Source organism: Trichomycterus rosablanca, chromosome 6 (genome assembly GCF_030014385.1).
Source record: "Trichomycterus rosablanca isolate fTriRos1 chromosome 6, fTriRos1.hap1, whole genome shotgun sequence".
NCBI classification, from domain to species: Eukaryota; Metazoa; Chordata; class Actinopteri; order Siluriformes; family Trichomycteridae; genus Trichomycterus; species Trichomycterus rosablanca.
In genome coordinates this window covers 47,971,153-47,987,025 of record NC_085993.1, presented here as the reverse complement: position 1 = coordinate 47,987,025, position 15,873 = coordinate 47,971,153, and the positions used below count along the sequence as shown (strand labels likewise).

The 15,873-nt window shown below is 38.4% G+C and overlaps 1 protein-coding gene across 2 annotated transcripts in view; it reads right to left on the bottom strand.

Moving 5' to 3' along the window:
• Nucleotides 1-15,873, bottom strand: part of nos1apa (nitric oxide synthase 1 (neuronal) adaptor protein a) — a 165,949-nt gene that overhangs the window by 78,189 nt on the left and 71,887 nt on the right. For both annotated transcript variants that reach the window (XM_062997073.1, XM_062997074.1), the window contains exon 5: nucleotides 8,614-8,722. In XM_062997073.1, the coding sequence (XP_062853143.1) occupies nucleotides 8,614-8,722 (109 nt within the window). The remainder of the gene's footprint in view (nucleotides 1-8,613; nucleotides 8,723-15,873) is intronic.

Below are 15,873 nucleotides of genomic sequence, written 5' to 3'. Positions count from 1 at the left end.
GGATTATAGAAAAAGCCAAGGAATTCAAAATGAATATCTGACCAAAGCAGAGCTTTTGACTGTGCTGACCACACAAAATTATGGCATCTCGTCGTTCTAATAATGAATGTTTACACTGATCAACAAGCCACGGTCATGACAGGAATAAGATAAACAGACGTAGTGAAGGAGTTAAACAAAGCTGAATTCTGTCACCAGTCCTGTTCAACCTGTACACTGAGCATATAATGAGAAAAGCAGGACTGCAGGAAGAAGGATTAAATATTGGCTGAAGAAATATCAATAATACGAATACGAATCCTTTATTGTCATTGCACATTTGCACAACGAAATTGAAATGTTTATAATAAGCTTTAATATGACAACATTCAAAGCAGAACATCAGGAAGACCTGAAGGTCCTTATAAGAAAAGTTTAAAACAAGAATCAGAATCAGAATCACTTTATTTCGCCAGGTCTGTTACACATACAAGGAATTTGCTTTGGTGATACACACAATAATACACACAATAGTCCACATAGTAGTACACACAATACACATAATAGTACAGATAATTACACATGTATGACATGTAACAGAACATATTTAACAGACCCGACAGCACACGGACTGTTAACCAGTATTTACCAACATTTGCCCAAGAGAACAACTTTGGGGAAAAAGCTGTTAGCGTGTCTGGATGTGTTTGTTTTTATTGTCCTGAGTCTTCTGCCAGATGGAAGAGTTTGAAAAAGATGATGTCCAGGATGAGAGGGGTCTGCTGTAATTTTGCCGGCACGCTTCCGCACTCTGCTGTTGTAGATGTCCTGAAGCGTTGGCAGACCTCATCCAATGATCCTCTCCGCTGTCTTGATTATACGCTGGAGTTTGGCTCGTTCATGTGATGTTGAGGAACCAAACCAAATGGTGATGGATGATGTAAGGATGGACTCGATGATTGTTGTGTAGAACTGGATCAGCAGACTCTGTGGCAGGTTGAATTTCTTCAGCTGTCTCAGGAAGAACATTCTCTGCTGAGCCCTCTTGGCGATGGAGAGTGTGTTCTTTTCCCACTTTAGGTCCCTGGATAAGGTGGTTCCCAGAAACTTAAGTGACTCCACCACTAAGACCATAGAGCCATTAATTGTGAGGGGGTGTAAGGAGGGCGCATTGCGCCTGAAATCCACCACCATCCCTACAGTCTTTTGTGTGTTCATCAGCAGGTGGTTGTCGCTGCACCAGGAGACCAACTGCTCGACTTCATTTCTGTAGGCAGACTCGTCACCATCGGTTATGAGGCCCACCACAGTGGTGTCATCAGCAAACTTAAGGATCTTTACAGCTGGTTCCTTAGAAACACAGTCAATGGTTTAGAGACTGAAGAGAAGGGGTGAAAGCACACAGCCTTGTGGTACACCAGTATTTAGGTTCCGCTGGTCTGAAATGTGTTTTCCTAGCCGTACCTGCTGTGTCCTATTTGTCAGAAAGTCCATGATCCACCGGCAGATGGCATCCGCCACTGACAGCTGGGACAGTTTGACCTGCAGCAGCTCTGGCACTATGGTGTTAAAAGCCGAGCTGAAGTCCACAAACAGAACTCGAACGTAGGTTCCAGTACTGTTGACGACTGTCAAAATATAACATGACAGCAGGAAAAAACACTGATGAAGATGATTTTGAAGTAGCGTACAGCTTTGGTGTACTTGGATCAATTATTAACAGCAAAAATTCAGCAGACAGGAAATATAACACAGACCAGCATGTGGCAGAACAAGAAGAAACTGGAAAAGATATTCAGATCTCTTTAAACAGAGATCAGACTGGTCCAGACTTTGATCCAGATACCACATGCTAGAGATGTTCACAAGTCACAAAATACGAGTCGCACGTCTTTAGACTAGAGTCAAGTCACAAGTTTGCCGTTTTACTTAGTGCCTTTACTTACCTAGTCATTGTGCAAAGGAATGTAATTTCCATAACAAGACGGTACCAGTTAAAAGCTTAAACTGATACGTTTTGTTTTCATTGCGGCCAAAATCGAAAACACAGCAAAAAAATCATAACCACTGCTTACCTTAGCTCATGTTCTTCCAGGTGCTATTAAATTTATAACCGTGTGTCCCATTAGGAATATAATCCGTTATTTTGTAAATGTGCTTATAATTAAAAACCTCCAAACCTTTCCTGGTTGTGAAGTAAAACACAAACTCAGTAGAAAGCCAATCAAGCGTTTCATAAACACATCATCAGTGTGACGCTGCAAACTGAATAAATGCAAATAACAACATTTATTACTAAAAATTAAAATCAGAAGGTACTTTCTTTATCACACTCATGATTTCCGAACGTTGTGATGCGTCACATAAATGTGTTTACATAATATATGTAAACACATTTGTAAACACATTGTTTACGAGTCATTTTTTTGCAAGTCATGTGTCAAGTATGAGTAATTTGAAATGAGTACGTGACACTTACGAGCCACTCAGACTCCAGTCCCCATCTCTGCCACATGCACATATATGTCGTGTTTACAGGAGCAGGTATCTAACAGTTTAACCAACCTGCCTGACAGAACCAGTCGCTAGAGTTCAGAAGAACAGCCAGCCCTATCTATCTGTCTGTCTATCTCTTTGTCTGTCTGTCTGTCTGTCTGTCTGTCTAGCTTTCTTTAATAATAATAACCTAAATGTTAAGTTTTAATGCATTTGTTTAAAAATTTTTTTTTTTTAAATAAGCCTGAGTTAACTAAGGTCTACATCCAATTAACCCAAATGTGTCTAACAGACACTGAATGAACAGCTAAACAGTGACTGAAAAGTCAGATAATAAGTGAACTTCAAAGTTTCAATAGTAAAATACAGGATCATCAGCAGAAATGACGAGAACGTTTCTGTCAGCTGTCTCATTATATTTCTGTCTCTGTCTGAATGTATGAAGTGATATGAAATGCCCTGCTTCCTGCTCGGAGGCTTCTGCTCTTTTAATTTATACCCCAGGGTGCCACCTGCATTAACAGCTCCTCATAATGACAGGGCATTTAATATTGTTCCATAATCCAGACTCTTTAAAGAGCTCAGATCACAGGAGACGGGGTTCAAAATATATGTTAAAAATGTATTGGTTACCAGAGTTCTCCAGAACTTCATTCAATATTTATATTACAAAACTTTTACAGGAAGTCGCTCTGACCTTCCTTACACTAACATTTTAAGCATGTATTACATGATGGTGGAGTGATGACACACCTAGTAAAGAGTGCATGAATGGATCTTTGGTAAGAGACTTTTTTACCTGGTGTCAACATAGATTTTTTCGAGATACTTTGGTTTACCTTCAGCTTTAACCAGACATCTATTAAGTGTGACTTTAAAGGCTAGTGCTCAATTTCATTTTATGTTCATGGGCAGTTGTAGACTAGTGGTTAAGTATGGAAGTAAATCTGTCTCATCAGATTTTGAATTTAAAAGCCTTTGAATTTTGATTACTGAACTTTAAGCCTTTGAATTTTGATTACTGAACTTTTTTGCCTCAGAATTCAACCCACACATTTTACAATAACTCATTTTCACTTTCATTTTTTGATGTTAACAAATTCAAAATCAAAAATTCAAGTTTATAAAATTCAAATAATATATATTCAGGTTGCTCAAATTCGATAGGTCAAATTCAGATCACAAAATTCAGATTAAAAAATTCAGACTAAACATCCGGGACACGCAGGATGAGCAATCGATTCCAGAGCCGTAGAGAGAACAGAGTAGCGACACTCCCATAGAGAACCGCTGTGACGGGGGCGGGACATTTCTCTGCACAGCTCCGGGTGGAGCTCTGTTCATTTCCACTACTGAGCAGCATTTTCAGCTGTATGTTGCTTTGTTTTAAAGAAATAATGAATTTGATGTCATTAATATACTTAATACTGTTATTGTTTAGCATTTGCTCAGCACTAAATGTTACATGTTTATCTTATTTAATAGGTATAACTGAATTTAGCTCATTCAGTTAAGCTTAATTAATGCCACTAGAGTCTTTTCACCTTAAAATGAGGTGATTAATCAAGAGTCTTGTTACAGAAATGATAATAAAACATTAGAGCCATAATAAATCATGCTACTTTTACTTTCACACTTAAGTACATTTGAAGGTAAATACTTTAGTACTTTTACTCAGTGAAGTGGAGGTAAAGAGTATTTTACTTTTACTACTACTTTTACTGGAGTAATATTTTACCTTGGATATCTCTACTTTAACTCAACTACATGGTTTGTGTACCTTGTCCACCACTTACATTAGACAAAATGAACTAGTGCATATTATTATGAATTAATTCATGTATTACATGTAGGAATGAATTATTAATCACTCATGAAATAAGAGATGAATGAAGCTATTTCATGTACCTGCACAATAATGTTAAAGGTACGGTAGTGTGTTTATAAATCTGTTCATTCAGTGCAGGTAAACATTATGAATCCAGCCACATGGCTCAGTGTTTAACCAAAATGATGATTATTATTATTATTATGAATCCTCAGGAAAGTGAAGGGAGATTATAGTTTATGCAAAAAAAAAGAAAGAAAAAAAGCTCTTTAATCTCTGTACTGTATATTGTTTATACTACTTAATGATATGGCATTATTTAATGTATGCTAATATAATGTACTGTGTGTTAACAAGAACGATCTATTCATTATAAGTCATTATAAACATCAATCTTTCACTTCATATACCAAATGCAGTAAATGTAAAGGCAGTTGAAAATACCCAGAAATTGTACAAATGTTTATTATTTAGTGTTTAATACTTCATTCACTGCTGCTTGTCCCATCCCAGCTAGCCTTGTAATTGTGGCCCACTTCCGGCGCAGCTGGGCCGGAATAGCCCCCAAAACACTGCGATACCATTTATTTCCCGTTTTCTTCTCCTTTCACATCCTCATAGATAAAATAATACATTTATTCTACAGATTAACTACAGATTAACTACAGATTAACTACAGATTGTGCAGCAGAAAGTATTTTATTAAGATAATTGCAGCAAGTATAATAATAATAATAATAATAATCAGAATATTAAAAATAAGACAAATTATAAAAGTGAAACAAAATGACAACTATATTAATATTATATATAGAAAATAACATATAATTGCATATAAGAATGATAATTATCAAAGTGAACAATATTGTAAATATACATACTATACTACGCATACACAATACTACTAAACATACTACTACTACAACTACATCTACTAATACAGCCTACATACATACCATAAATATTTTACACACACACACACACACACACATATATATATATATATATACAGTGGTGGAAATAAGTATTTTATATTATTAATTATTATTATTAAGTATTTAATACACTATTGAATGAGCTTTAATTATTTTGCAGCTGTTGGCTAATGCAAGAAACTGTTTACCTTTTAGCTAACGTTACCTGAAGTGTATTAGTTCAGACTACCAGTTAACCTGAAACTCAATAGATAACATTACCTAACAGTTTCCATTTCCAAATTGCTCTCTATCTTAATCCAAAACTCATTAATAGACTTTCTGCTTACATTTTGCTAAGTAAAATGTTAAGATTCAACGTTAATTTACCAAACACGAACAAATAATTAGTCCTCTTTTTTAACGGCTCGCATCGCACTGTTGCTATGGTGACGTTGTTCCGCGTCTCTACGAGCACCAGCCAAACCCAGCTGTGGTAACAACTGGACCGGATCTGGCTACACTGATTCTGGCCGATTCTGACACTCGGCCGACTGTGCCGATAGAAAAGAGGGAGCTGGACCAGATGATTGTGCTAGCTGGGATATGAGAACATGACAGCGCGGGGTTTTTTGAAACTATTGGATGGATACATAAACCACGTGACCGTGTGGCGGCGAGAACAAGGATTGTCGCAACTCTCTCTATCTACGGCTCTGATCGATTCTGTCTCAAATCGAACCGACACCCAGCCAATCAAGTTACACTCCAGCGATCAAGTGACAACGAAGCGGCTTCGTTTACAGCAGAGCCGTAGAGAGAGAGAGTTGCGACACTTCTTGTTCTCGCGGTCACGTGGTTTATGTACCCCTCCAGTAGTTCCAAACAAACCCGGCGCTGTCATGGGACAAGCAGCAGTGAGTGAAATATTAAAAGGCAAATAATAAAATATTGTACAATTTCTGGGTATTTTCACCTGCCTTTACATTTACTGCATCTGCTTTAATGTCAGTTTGGTATATGAAGTGGAAGATTTTTATAATGACTTAATAGGTTGTTCTTGTTAACACACAGTACATTATATTAGCATACATTACATAATGTGATATCATTAAGTAGTATAAACAATATACAGTACAGAGATTAAAGAGCTTTTTTTCTTTCTTTTTTTTTGCATAAACTATAATCTCCCTTCACTTTCCTGAGGATTCATAATAATAATAATAATAATCATTTTGGTTAAACACTGAGCCATGTGGCTGGATTCATAATGTTTACCTGCACTGAATGAACAGATTTATAAACACACTACCGTACCTTTAACATTATTGTGCAGGTACATGAAATAGCTTCATTCATCTCTTATTTCATGAGTGATTAATAATTCATTCCTACATGTAATACATGAATTAATTCATAATAATATGCACTAGTTCATTTTGTCTAATGTAAGTGGTGGACAAGGTACACAAACCATGTAGTTGAGTTAAAGTAGAGATATCCAAGGTAAAATATTACTCCAGTAAAAGTAGTAGTAAAAGTAAAATACTCTTTACCTCCACTTCACTGAGTAAAAGTACTAAAGTATTTACCTTCAAATGTACTTAAGTGTGAAAGTAAAAGTAGCATGATTTATTATGGCTCTAATGTTTTATTATCATTTCTGTAACAAGACTCTTGATTAATCACCTCATTTTAAGGTGAAAAGACTCTAGTGGCATTAATTAAGCTTAACTGAATGAGCTAAATTCAGTTATACCTATTAAATAAGATAAACATGTAACATTTAGTGCTGAGCAAATGCTAAACAATAACAGTATTAAGTATATTAATGACATCAAATTCATTATTTCTTTAAAACAAAGCAACATACAGCTGAAAATGCTGCTCAGTAGTGGAAATGAACAGAGCTCCACCCGGAGCTGTGCAGAGAAATGTCCCGCCCCCGTCACAGCGGTTCTCTATGGGAGTGTCGCTACTCTGTTCTCTCTACGGCTCTGGAATCGATTGCTCATCCTGCGTGTCCCGGATGTTTAGTCTGAATTTTTTAATCTGAATTTTGTGATCTGAATTTGACCTATCGAATTTGAGCAACCTGAATATATATTATTTGAATTTTATAAACTTGAATTTTTGATTTTGAATTTGTTAACATCAAAAAATGAAAGTGAAAATGAGTTATTGTAAAATGTGTGGGTTGAATTCTGAGGCAAAAAAGTTCAGTAATCAAAATTCAAAGGCTTAAAGTTCAGTAATCAAAATTCAAAGGCTTTTAAATTTCAAAATCTGATGAGACAGATTTACTTCCATAGTTAAGGTATTGAATTAGAAAGCAGACGGTTGCTGGTTCAAACCCCACATCTGCCAGGTTGCCACTGTTGAGCTCTTGAACAAGGCCCTAAATCCTCAGTTGCTTGGACTGTATACTGTAAGTAGCTTTGGATAAAAGCATCTGCTAAATGCTGAAAATGTAAATGTTCAGGCTGTTAAGACTGCGCAGCCATTTAACAAACTCCTGCCGCATTTAGTACTCGCTTACAGTTCTCATATTACTGTTTCATTTTCTTATATTTTACTAGGGAAGCTTGATCAGTAAAAACAGGACTTGGGTGAGCTTGGGAACTGGCACTACCAATTTATTTAAATAAAAAAATCAAAAGAAACGTGAAGAAAAAGGGGAACATTTGTAAGGTCAGACACGGAACAAGAAGAAACTGGTAAAGATATTCGGATCTCTCCAAACAGAGATCAGACTGGTCCAGACTATTGTCTTTGGAACTGTTTATGGAAATGAAAGCTGTGTAAGTGGGAAAAGAATATCGACGGTATCTGTGGTGGTCCTGTGGGGGTCCTGACCATTGAAGAACAGGGTGAAAGCAGGTTAAAAAGTATGCAGAGAAACAGATGGCCTACAGTCAGTAATTGTAGAACTACAAAGTGCTTCTATATAGCAAGTGGGTATTGGATAGTGAGTGTAGAAATAAGGAGGTGGTTTTAATGTTATGGCTGATCAGTGTATTTTATACATATAATACACCTGTTAGAATTGGGACATGTATGTATCTTTGGTAATATAGTGTATGTTACTTTGAGTGTTACTAAATCTTATTATTGTTGCTCAGGCTTGCTTCTCAATTCTGCCAGTGATGATACTTGAATGTAAAATAGGCCAGAATGATGAGAAAACAGACAGGAAAAGTGAAAAAGTAAAAGAGTGAGAGAGTGATACAGAGGGTGAGGTGTACATGGGGCATTTTCATTCAATCTCCTCCTGTCACATCCATTCAATACTAAATGAAGCATGCACGATAGGTTTCTGTCATTTGAAAATGATGGATTTTTTTCACATTGAGAATGCAGTGAGCAGTGTGGGAGAGGTTTTAACAGCTCAATTACCTTTTTCTTGGATTTGAAGACATTGCATCTGAAAACATTGGTCTGCCCGTCTCTGGCTATGTAACTGAAGATTTTCAGGTCCTGCGAATCATGTGATACGTAAAATATTCTGTACAAAACACAAGAAAGAAGAGAAGATTTAATAAGATGTTAAATACACAGAAACACCACAAGAAAAAACTTACAAGTGACTAAATCACAAGTACAAACTCGTATACTTGATGATGGAGCCTATCCCAGCTTTTCAATGGGCGCAAGGCACACAGTAACACCCTGGACAGGGTGCCAGTCAATCGCAGGGCAGACACACACACACACACATACACACTCATTCACCTATAGGGAAATTCAGTGTCTCCAATTAACCTGACTGCATGTTTTTGGACTGTGGGAGGAAACCGGAGCTCCAGGAGGAAACCCACGCAGACACGGGGAGAACATGCAAACTCTGCACAAAAAGGACCTGGACCGCCCCGCCTGGGGATCGAACCCAGGACCTTCTTGCTGTGAGGTGACAGTGCCACCGTGCCGCCCTCATCACTAAACTGCTAAAAGGCAAATTATATCAACAAATGTAGAAATCATTTGGCCAAATTTGGCATCAATTGCTTTTCATAGTTACATTTAACTAACCCAACAGTGGCAACCTGGCAGTAGTGGGGCTTAAAGCAGCAACCTTCTGATTACCAGGTCCAGTACATGAACTACTCAGCTACCTACCACTGCACAGCCATATAAGACCCAACAAATCTAAGCCAAACATTACCCCAACACTCAAATCAGTTCTGCCTTGGAAATAATTCAGACACAGAAACTCAATCTTTAAACCTCAAAATGAAGTTTAAATAAACAGGTTTTCTTTACAGAGGGCCACTACAGTGAATTAAAACCCCTAAATTGCAGCAGAATTCTCCCCAACAGTGGATCAGTATTACGAAGAAAATCTAACAGTTTAAACATATTTGATTTAGTAAATGTGAAAAGTGCTTGAGTTTCTCCAGTCGTCGCTAAAAAGCAGACTCAGCGTAGCTGGATGATATGTGGTAAAGCATGTGTAGCCCTGGATTTCAGTGAAGCCTGAAAGAAAAGATCTAGGGTTGAAGGAAAAGATCTAGGCTGAGGGAGAAGATCTAGGGTCAGACAGGCAGAGTTTTATTTGCTGTGTGAGAGAGGTGCTGAAATGCTGCACTGACCTGCCAACTAAAGCTCAAAGGACAAAATTAATCATGTTTGTAACAGAACAGCATATGTCAATTATAGATTATATTATACTGTTGTGGAAAAATGTGCACTTCCTGTGAGGTGACAGTGCTACCCACTTAGCCATCGTGCCGCCCTATATAAGAAACAACTCAATAAAATAAAAATTAAAAGTATCAGTCACTTTAAACTGCCACTGTGAACACATATACCTTTATTTATTAGGTAATTTATTTATTTATTTTTGGTAAGCTCTTACACAGAGCTTTGGAAATATTTTGTCTTTATTTCAGCTGCTCCAAGCTCTGTCTAACATTTCATTAGCTCAGACAGCATGGAACGAAGCCCAAAGACATCACAGCGCCCCATGAAGATCAGCGGCGTAGCGTAAGCAACATATAACAAACCACCGATTTTCTGCACATCACAACCAACCGGGGACTTGAGTTAATAATGCTTGACTTTATTCTGCTCATAAAACACAGTCTGTAACTCCTGACGTTAATGCTTAGAGTTAGATTAGCTGGATGACGAGGGCTGAGAAACACCATCATGCAGATTAAGAGAAAGCAGCTTAGACACCTCTGGAGCAAATGAAGAGGAGTCTAAATGCCATAACACTTAAAAAAAACATCATGAACTCAGATCACAGCTCAGCCAGTGCTCTATTTTTTTTTAAATGATTGTAAAATTACAGATATAAACACTGCTGCCCATGATTTTACCCATCTTCTGTAATTAATATTTAATAATTAATAATGACCTACAAATCATTCTGGTACTGTACAGACCAGTGGAGGAAGAACACTAAAATACTGAAAAGTTCCGTTTTTCAAGTGTTCATTCATTTATTTTACATTTTATTTGAAATTTTTATATACAGATTATTAGATTATAAACTATAATAAAATGTACAACATTTATGTTCCTACTCAGACCGAGGACCCTGTACCAAACACGCTCCCCCTTCAACACATGTAGTAGCCAACTGCTTCTTTCCACCTGTATGAGACTGACTCACACAGGGATCAGTAACGCGTACAGAGTCATGCAGTGATCATGCACTCATCTCCATTATTCCCCTGCTGGTGCCTTCGACCTGCCAGCAGAGGCCCCAATTACAGCAGCAATGAGAAATCCCTTCGGTTCACCCTCCTTCAGACACAGCCAATCATGCTTGTGTAGGCACCCAGATGACCTATAGTAGAACTGATTCAAGATCTCAGCAGTAGTGGGCTAGCATGAAACAGAACGATTACTAATTTACAATCAAATATATAAACCATAAGAAAAACAACGGCAAAAGTCAAATCCAGGAAACAACACAAGATTGAATGTATGGGTTCTAGAGGTGCCCAGCTTAACCATGAGCATTAATAAGAAGCTGTTCTTATATATTTTATACACTTGCTTACAATGGAAGTGGCTCTAACTTTAATTAATTCAATGATAAGTTACATACAGGCAGTATAGTGTACGTTCATGTGACCCATGACTAGATTAAGCACGTGTAACCTGTAGCCTAGCAGTTAAAGTACTGGACTAGTAATTAGAAGGTCGTGGTTCAAGCCCCACCACTGCCAGGTTGCCACTGTTAGGTCCTTGAGCAAGGCCCTTAACCCTCAGATGCTTAGACTGTATACTGTAAGTCGCTTTATGGTTGAAAAAAACCTAATGGTTGAAAATTAGATATGTTTTAAATATGTTTAACAATAATTATTACTTGGATTAAGTTTAGAAAGTTTAGAAATAACAATGTCAATGGTTCACAAACTTTTACGTCTTGCAAATGTAATAAGAATTTGTAGAGAATGTCAACACCAAAAAGTGCATATAGAAGGTCTAATATACAGTAGAAGGTCTAATATAGAAGGTCTGATATAGAAGGTCTGATATATAAGGTCTGATATAGAAGGTCTAATATAAAAGGTCGTTCTCTTGTCTGATAAAAATAGACACTGTTTCAGCCCGCTCATGTGATTTCAGGATATTGGATGGACATGTTGTCAAGTTCCAGCAGAGAGACCCAGCGTGGATGATTAATGCGTGTTGATTGGACTGGCAGGGAGGACTCAGAGTGGCTCTCCTCAAACGCTGCTATAGAGGATTTCAGACCCGAGTCCAACCCAGATGAAACACCCTGCACACCCTGCTAAAATATTTTTGCAAGCACCCCGCCCGGCCCCAGTGATTTTCTGCTTACATTAATATAAAGTCCTATAGGGTAAATAATTACATGAAATCTTTATAATAAATCTTTTGTTGTTAAAAGCTACTGTGGTGCAAATTTTATACAGTTTAAAACAAAATACAAAATACTGTTAAATCAGGAGCTAAAGAATAATTGTTCATGAGCTGATGTAAGTGTATTTTTCTATTAATATTTCTCATTCTGTCAAGTTATCTATTATTCAATGTAAAGTTTCAGACATCTATATTATACAGTGTATCACAAAAGTGAGTACACCCCTCACATTTCTGCAGATATTTAAGTATATCTTTTCATGGGACAACACTGACAAAATGACACTTTGACACAATGAAAAGTAGTCTGTGTGCAGCTTATATAACAGTGTAAATTTATTCTTCCCTCAAAATAACTCAATATACAGCCATTAATGTCTAAACCACCGGCAACAAAAGTGAGTACACCCCTAAGAGACTACACCCCTAAATGTCCAAATTGAGCACTGCTTGTCATTTTCCCTCATGTCATGTGATTTGTTAGTGTTACTAGGTCTCAGGTGTGCATAGGGAGCAGGTGTGTTCAATTTAGTAGTACAGCTCTCACACTCTCTCATACTGGTCACTGAAAGTTCCAACATGGCACCTCAGGATCTTAAAAGACGAATTGTTGCGCTACATGAAGATGGCCAAGGCTACAAGAAGATTGCCAACACCCTGAAACTGAGCTGCAGCACAGTGGCCAAGATCATCCAGCGTTTTTAAAGAGCAGGGTCCACTCAGAAAAGACCTCGCGTTGGTCGTCCAAAGAAGCTGAATGCATGTGCTCAGCGTCACATCCAACTGCTGTCTTTGAAAGATAGGCGCAGGAGTGCTGTCAGCATTGCTGCAGAGATTGAAAAGGTGGGGGGTCAGCCTGTCAGTGCTCAGACCATACGCCGCACACTACATCAAATTGGTCTGCATGGCTGTCACCCCAGAAGGAAGCCTCTTCTGAAGTCTCTACACAAGAAAGCCCGCAAACAGTTTGCTGAAGACATGTCAACAAAGGTCATGGATTACTGGAACCATGTCCTATGGTCTGATGAGACCAAGATTAATTTGTTTGGTTCAGATGGTCTCAAGCATGTGTGGCGGCAATCAGGTGAGGAGTACAAAGATAAGTGTGTCATGCCTACAGTCAAGCATGGTGGTGGGAATGCCATGGTCTGGGGCTGCATGAGTGCAGCAGGTGTTGGGGAGTTACATTTCATTGAGGGACACATGAACTCCAATATGTACTGTGAAATACTGAAGCAGAGCATGATCCCCTCCCTCCGGAAACTGGGTCGCAGGCAGTGTTCCAGCATGATAATGACCCCAAACACACCTCTAAGACGACCACTGCTTTATTGAAGAGGCTGAGGGTAAAGGTGATGGACTGGCCAAGCATGTCTCCAGACCTAAACCCAATAGAACATCTTTGGGGCATCCTCAAGCGGAAGGTGGAGGAGCGCAAAGTCTCGAATATCCGCCAGCTCCGTGATGTCGTCATGGAGGAGTGGAAAAGCATTCCAGTGGCAACCTGTGAAGCTCTGGTAAACTCCATGCCCAGGAGAGTTAAGGCAGTTCTGGGAAATAATGGTGGCCACACAAAATATTGACACTTCAGGAACTTTCACTAAGGGGTGTACTCACTTTTGTTGCCGGTGGTTTAGACATTAATGGCTGTATATTGAGTTATTTTGAGGGAAGAATAAATTTACACTGTTATATAAGCTGCACACAGACTACTTTTCATTGTGTCAAAGTGTCATTTTGTCAGTGTTGTCCCATGAAAAGATATACTTAAATATCTGCAGAAATGTGAGGGGTGTACTCACTTTTGTGATACACTGTATGTGCAGTAGCCGGCTGCATTTTTTCACCTGGACGAGGCAAGTTCATATGTGGATCAGCTTTGTGTACAGAAAGACACATTATCCCACACATTATTAATCAGCAAGCATCAGTTATGAGGTCCCCTTTGGCACCCACCCTTGAACAACAAGCCAATCATTGTTCATGTAGGTGCCCAGCCTGCCAGTGGCAGAGCTGAGATTCAAACCGACGCGTTCGAGATGTCAGCTTTGATATGCTAGCGTGTTTTACTGCTGCGCCACCTGAGCGCCAACTGTTTAGATTTTGTATTTTGGTTCACTGACTCGTCACTTCGTTTACATTTATTTTGCTAATGTATGCCTAGGAATTGTGTTTGTCTTGGTTTCCTTCGTGCCTTTTACCCCTCTGTAAATCTCATTTTGTCTTGTGGAGTCATGAACATGAGGCTGGTATAACTGGAAAGGAAAAACAACTCCATATTAATGCCCATGGTTTTGGAATGGCATATCCAACAAGCTCATGGACAGATGTTCACTTGGTTCACTATGAGTGGATCAGACACAGCAGCGCTGCTGGAGTTTTTAAACACCTTACTGTCACTGCTGGACTGAGAATAGTCCACCAACCAAAAATATATCCAGTCAACAGTGCCCCATGGGCAGCGTCCTGTGACCACTGATGAAGGTCTAGAAGATGACCAACTCAAACAGCAGCAATAGATGAGCGATCGTCTCTGACTTTACATCTACAAGGTGGACCAACTAGGTAGAAGTGTCTAATAGAGTGGACAGTGAGTGGACGCGGTATTTAAAAACTCCAGCAGCGCTGCTGTGTCTGATCCACTCATACCAGCACAACACACACTAACACATCACCACCATGTCAGTGTCACTGCAGTGCTGAGGATGATCCACCACCTAAATAATACCTGCTCTGTGGTGGTCCTAGGGCTGGGCGATATGGATCAAAAATAATATCTCGATATTTTTTTCTGAATGGCGATATACGATATATATCTCGATATTTTTTTATCCCATAAGGTAATAACAAAAAGACACTTCTGAGACAAAGCTACATGTTCCAATTTTTTTACAGGCACTTTTATTAATATTCATGCTGGGGAAGCTTCACACAAGAAGTATTTTTCCTTAAAAAAAAAAAAAAGAGCTATTCTAAGAAAAAAAAAAGTTGTTTTTTAAGGCATCGCCTGTCGTCTAATGTGAATTACAAATATATTGTCTGGTCCTTTAAGAATGTTAAGTGCACTATAGGGCGCAGGGAGCGAGTGTGTAGGGAAGATGTTGCAATGACACGGTTTCCGGCTGAGCTCGTGTGACATTAAAAGTAAAACCCTGTTAAAGTAAACCCCTCGTTAAACCCCCACCCCACCCCCACATGTTTAGACTTTATACATTATTTTATGTATATGTCGCCACAACATTAACATTTACATTAATATTTTCTTTTACTGTATAGAACTCAGTTCTGTAATACAGGCAGAACTAATCGTACATGTTACTGTGTAACTATTACAACATTTCATGCATTTTAATCAGCGTTCTTCTTCATGCACTTTATTATTATTGAATAGCTTTATTTGCTGTTTAATTGCTGTTTGCTCCTTGTTTACTGCAGAGTTAGTTCATGCAATTTAATAATGTTTGGTTGTTTATTGGCCGACAACAAGAAATACTATAATAGAAGATAAATAAATAAATGACGTTTCGGACGTCGGGCGATCGTCCAGTATAAACTAACACAACCACGTACAACATCCAGTACAGAAATCACTCCCCATAATGTTTGTTTTTACAGATAGAGCAAATATATGCACATCACATATACAAACACAAGAGTCAGAACAACAGGAGACGCACCGCTACGTTATTATTACTTTCTCAACACTTAATGTGAAGTAAATACGTGCATGTCAGCGCGTGCATGCGCTTGTGTTGGTTTTTAAAACGAATAACGACTCGTTTTCTTGTTTTCTAACTTTGGGATCTGAAGTGAAAA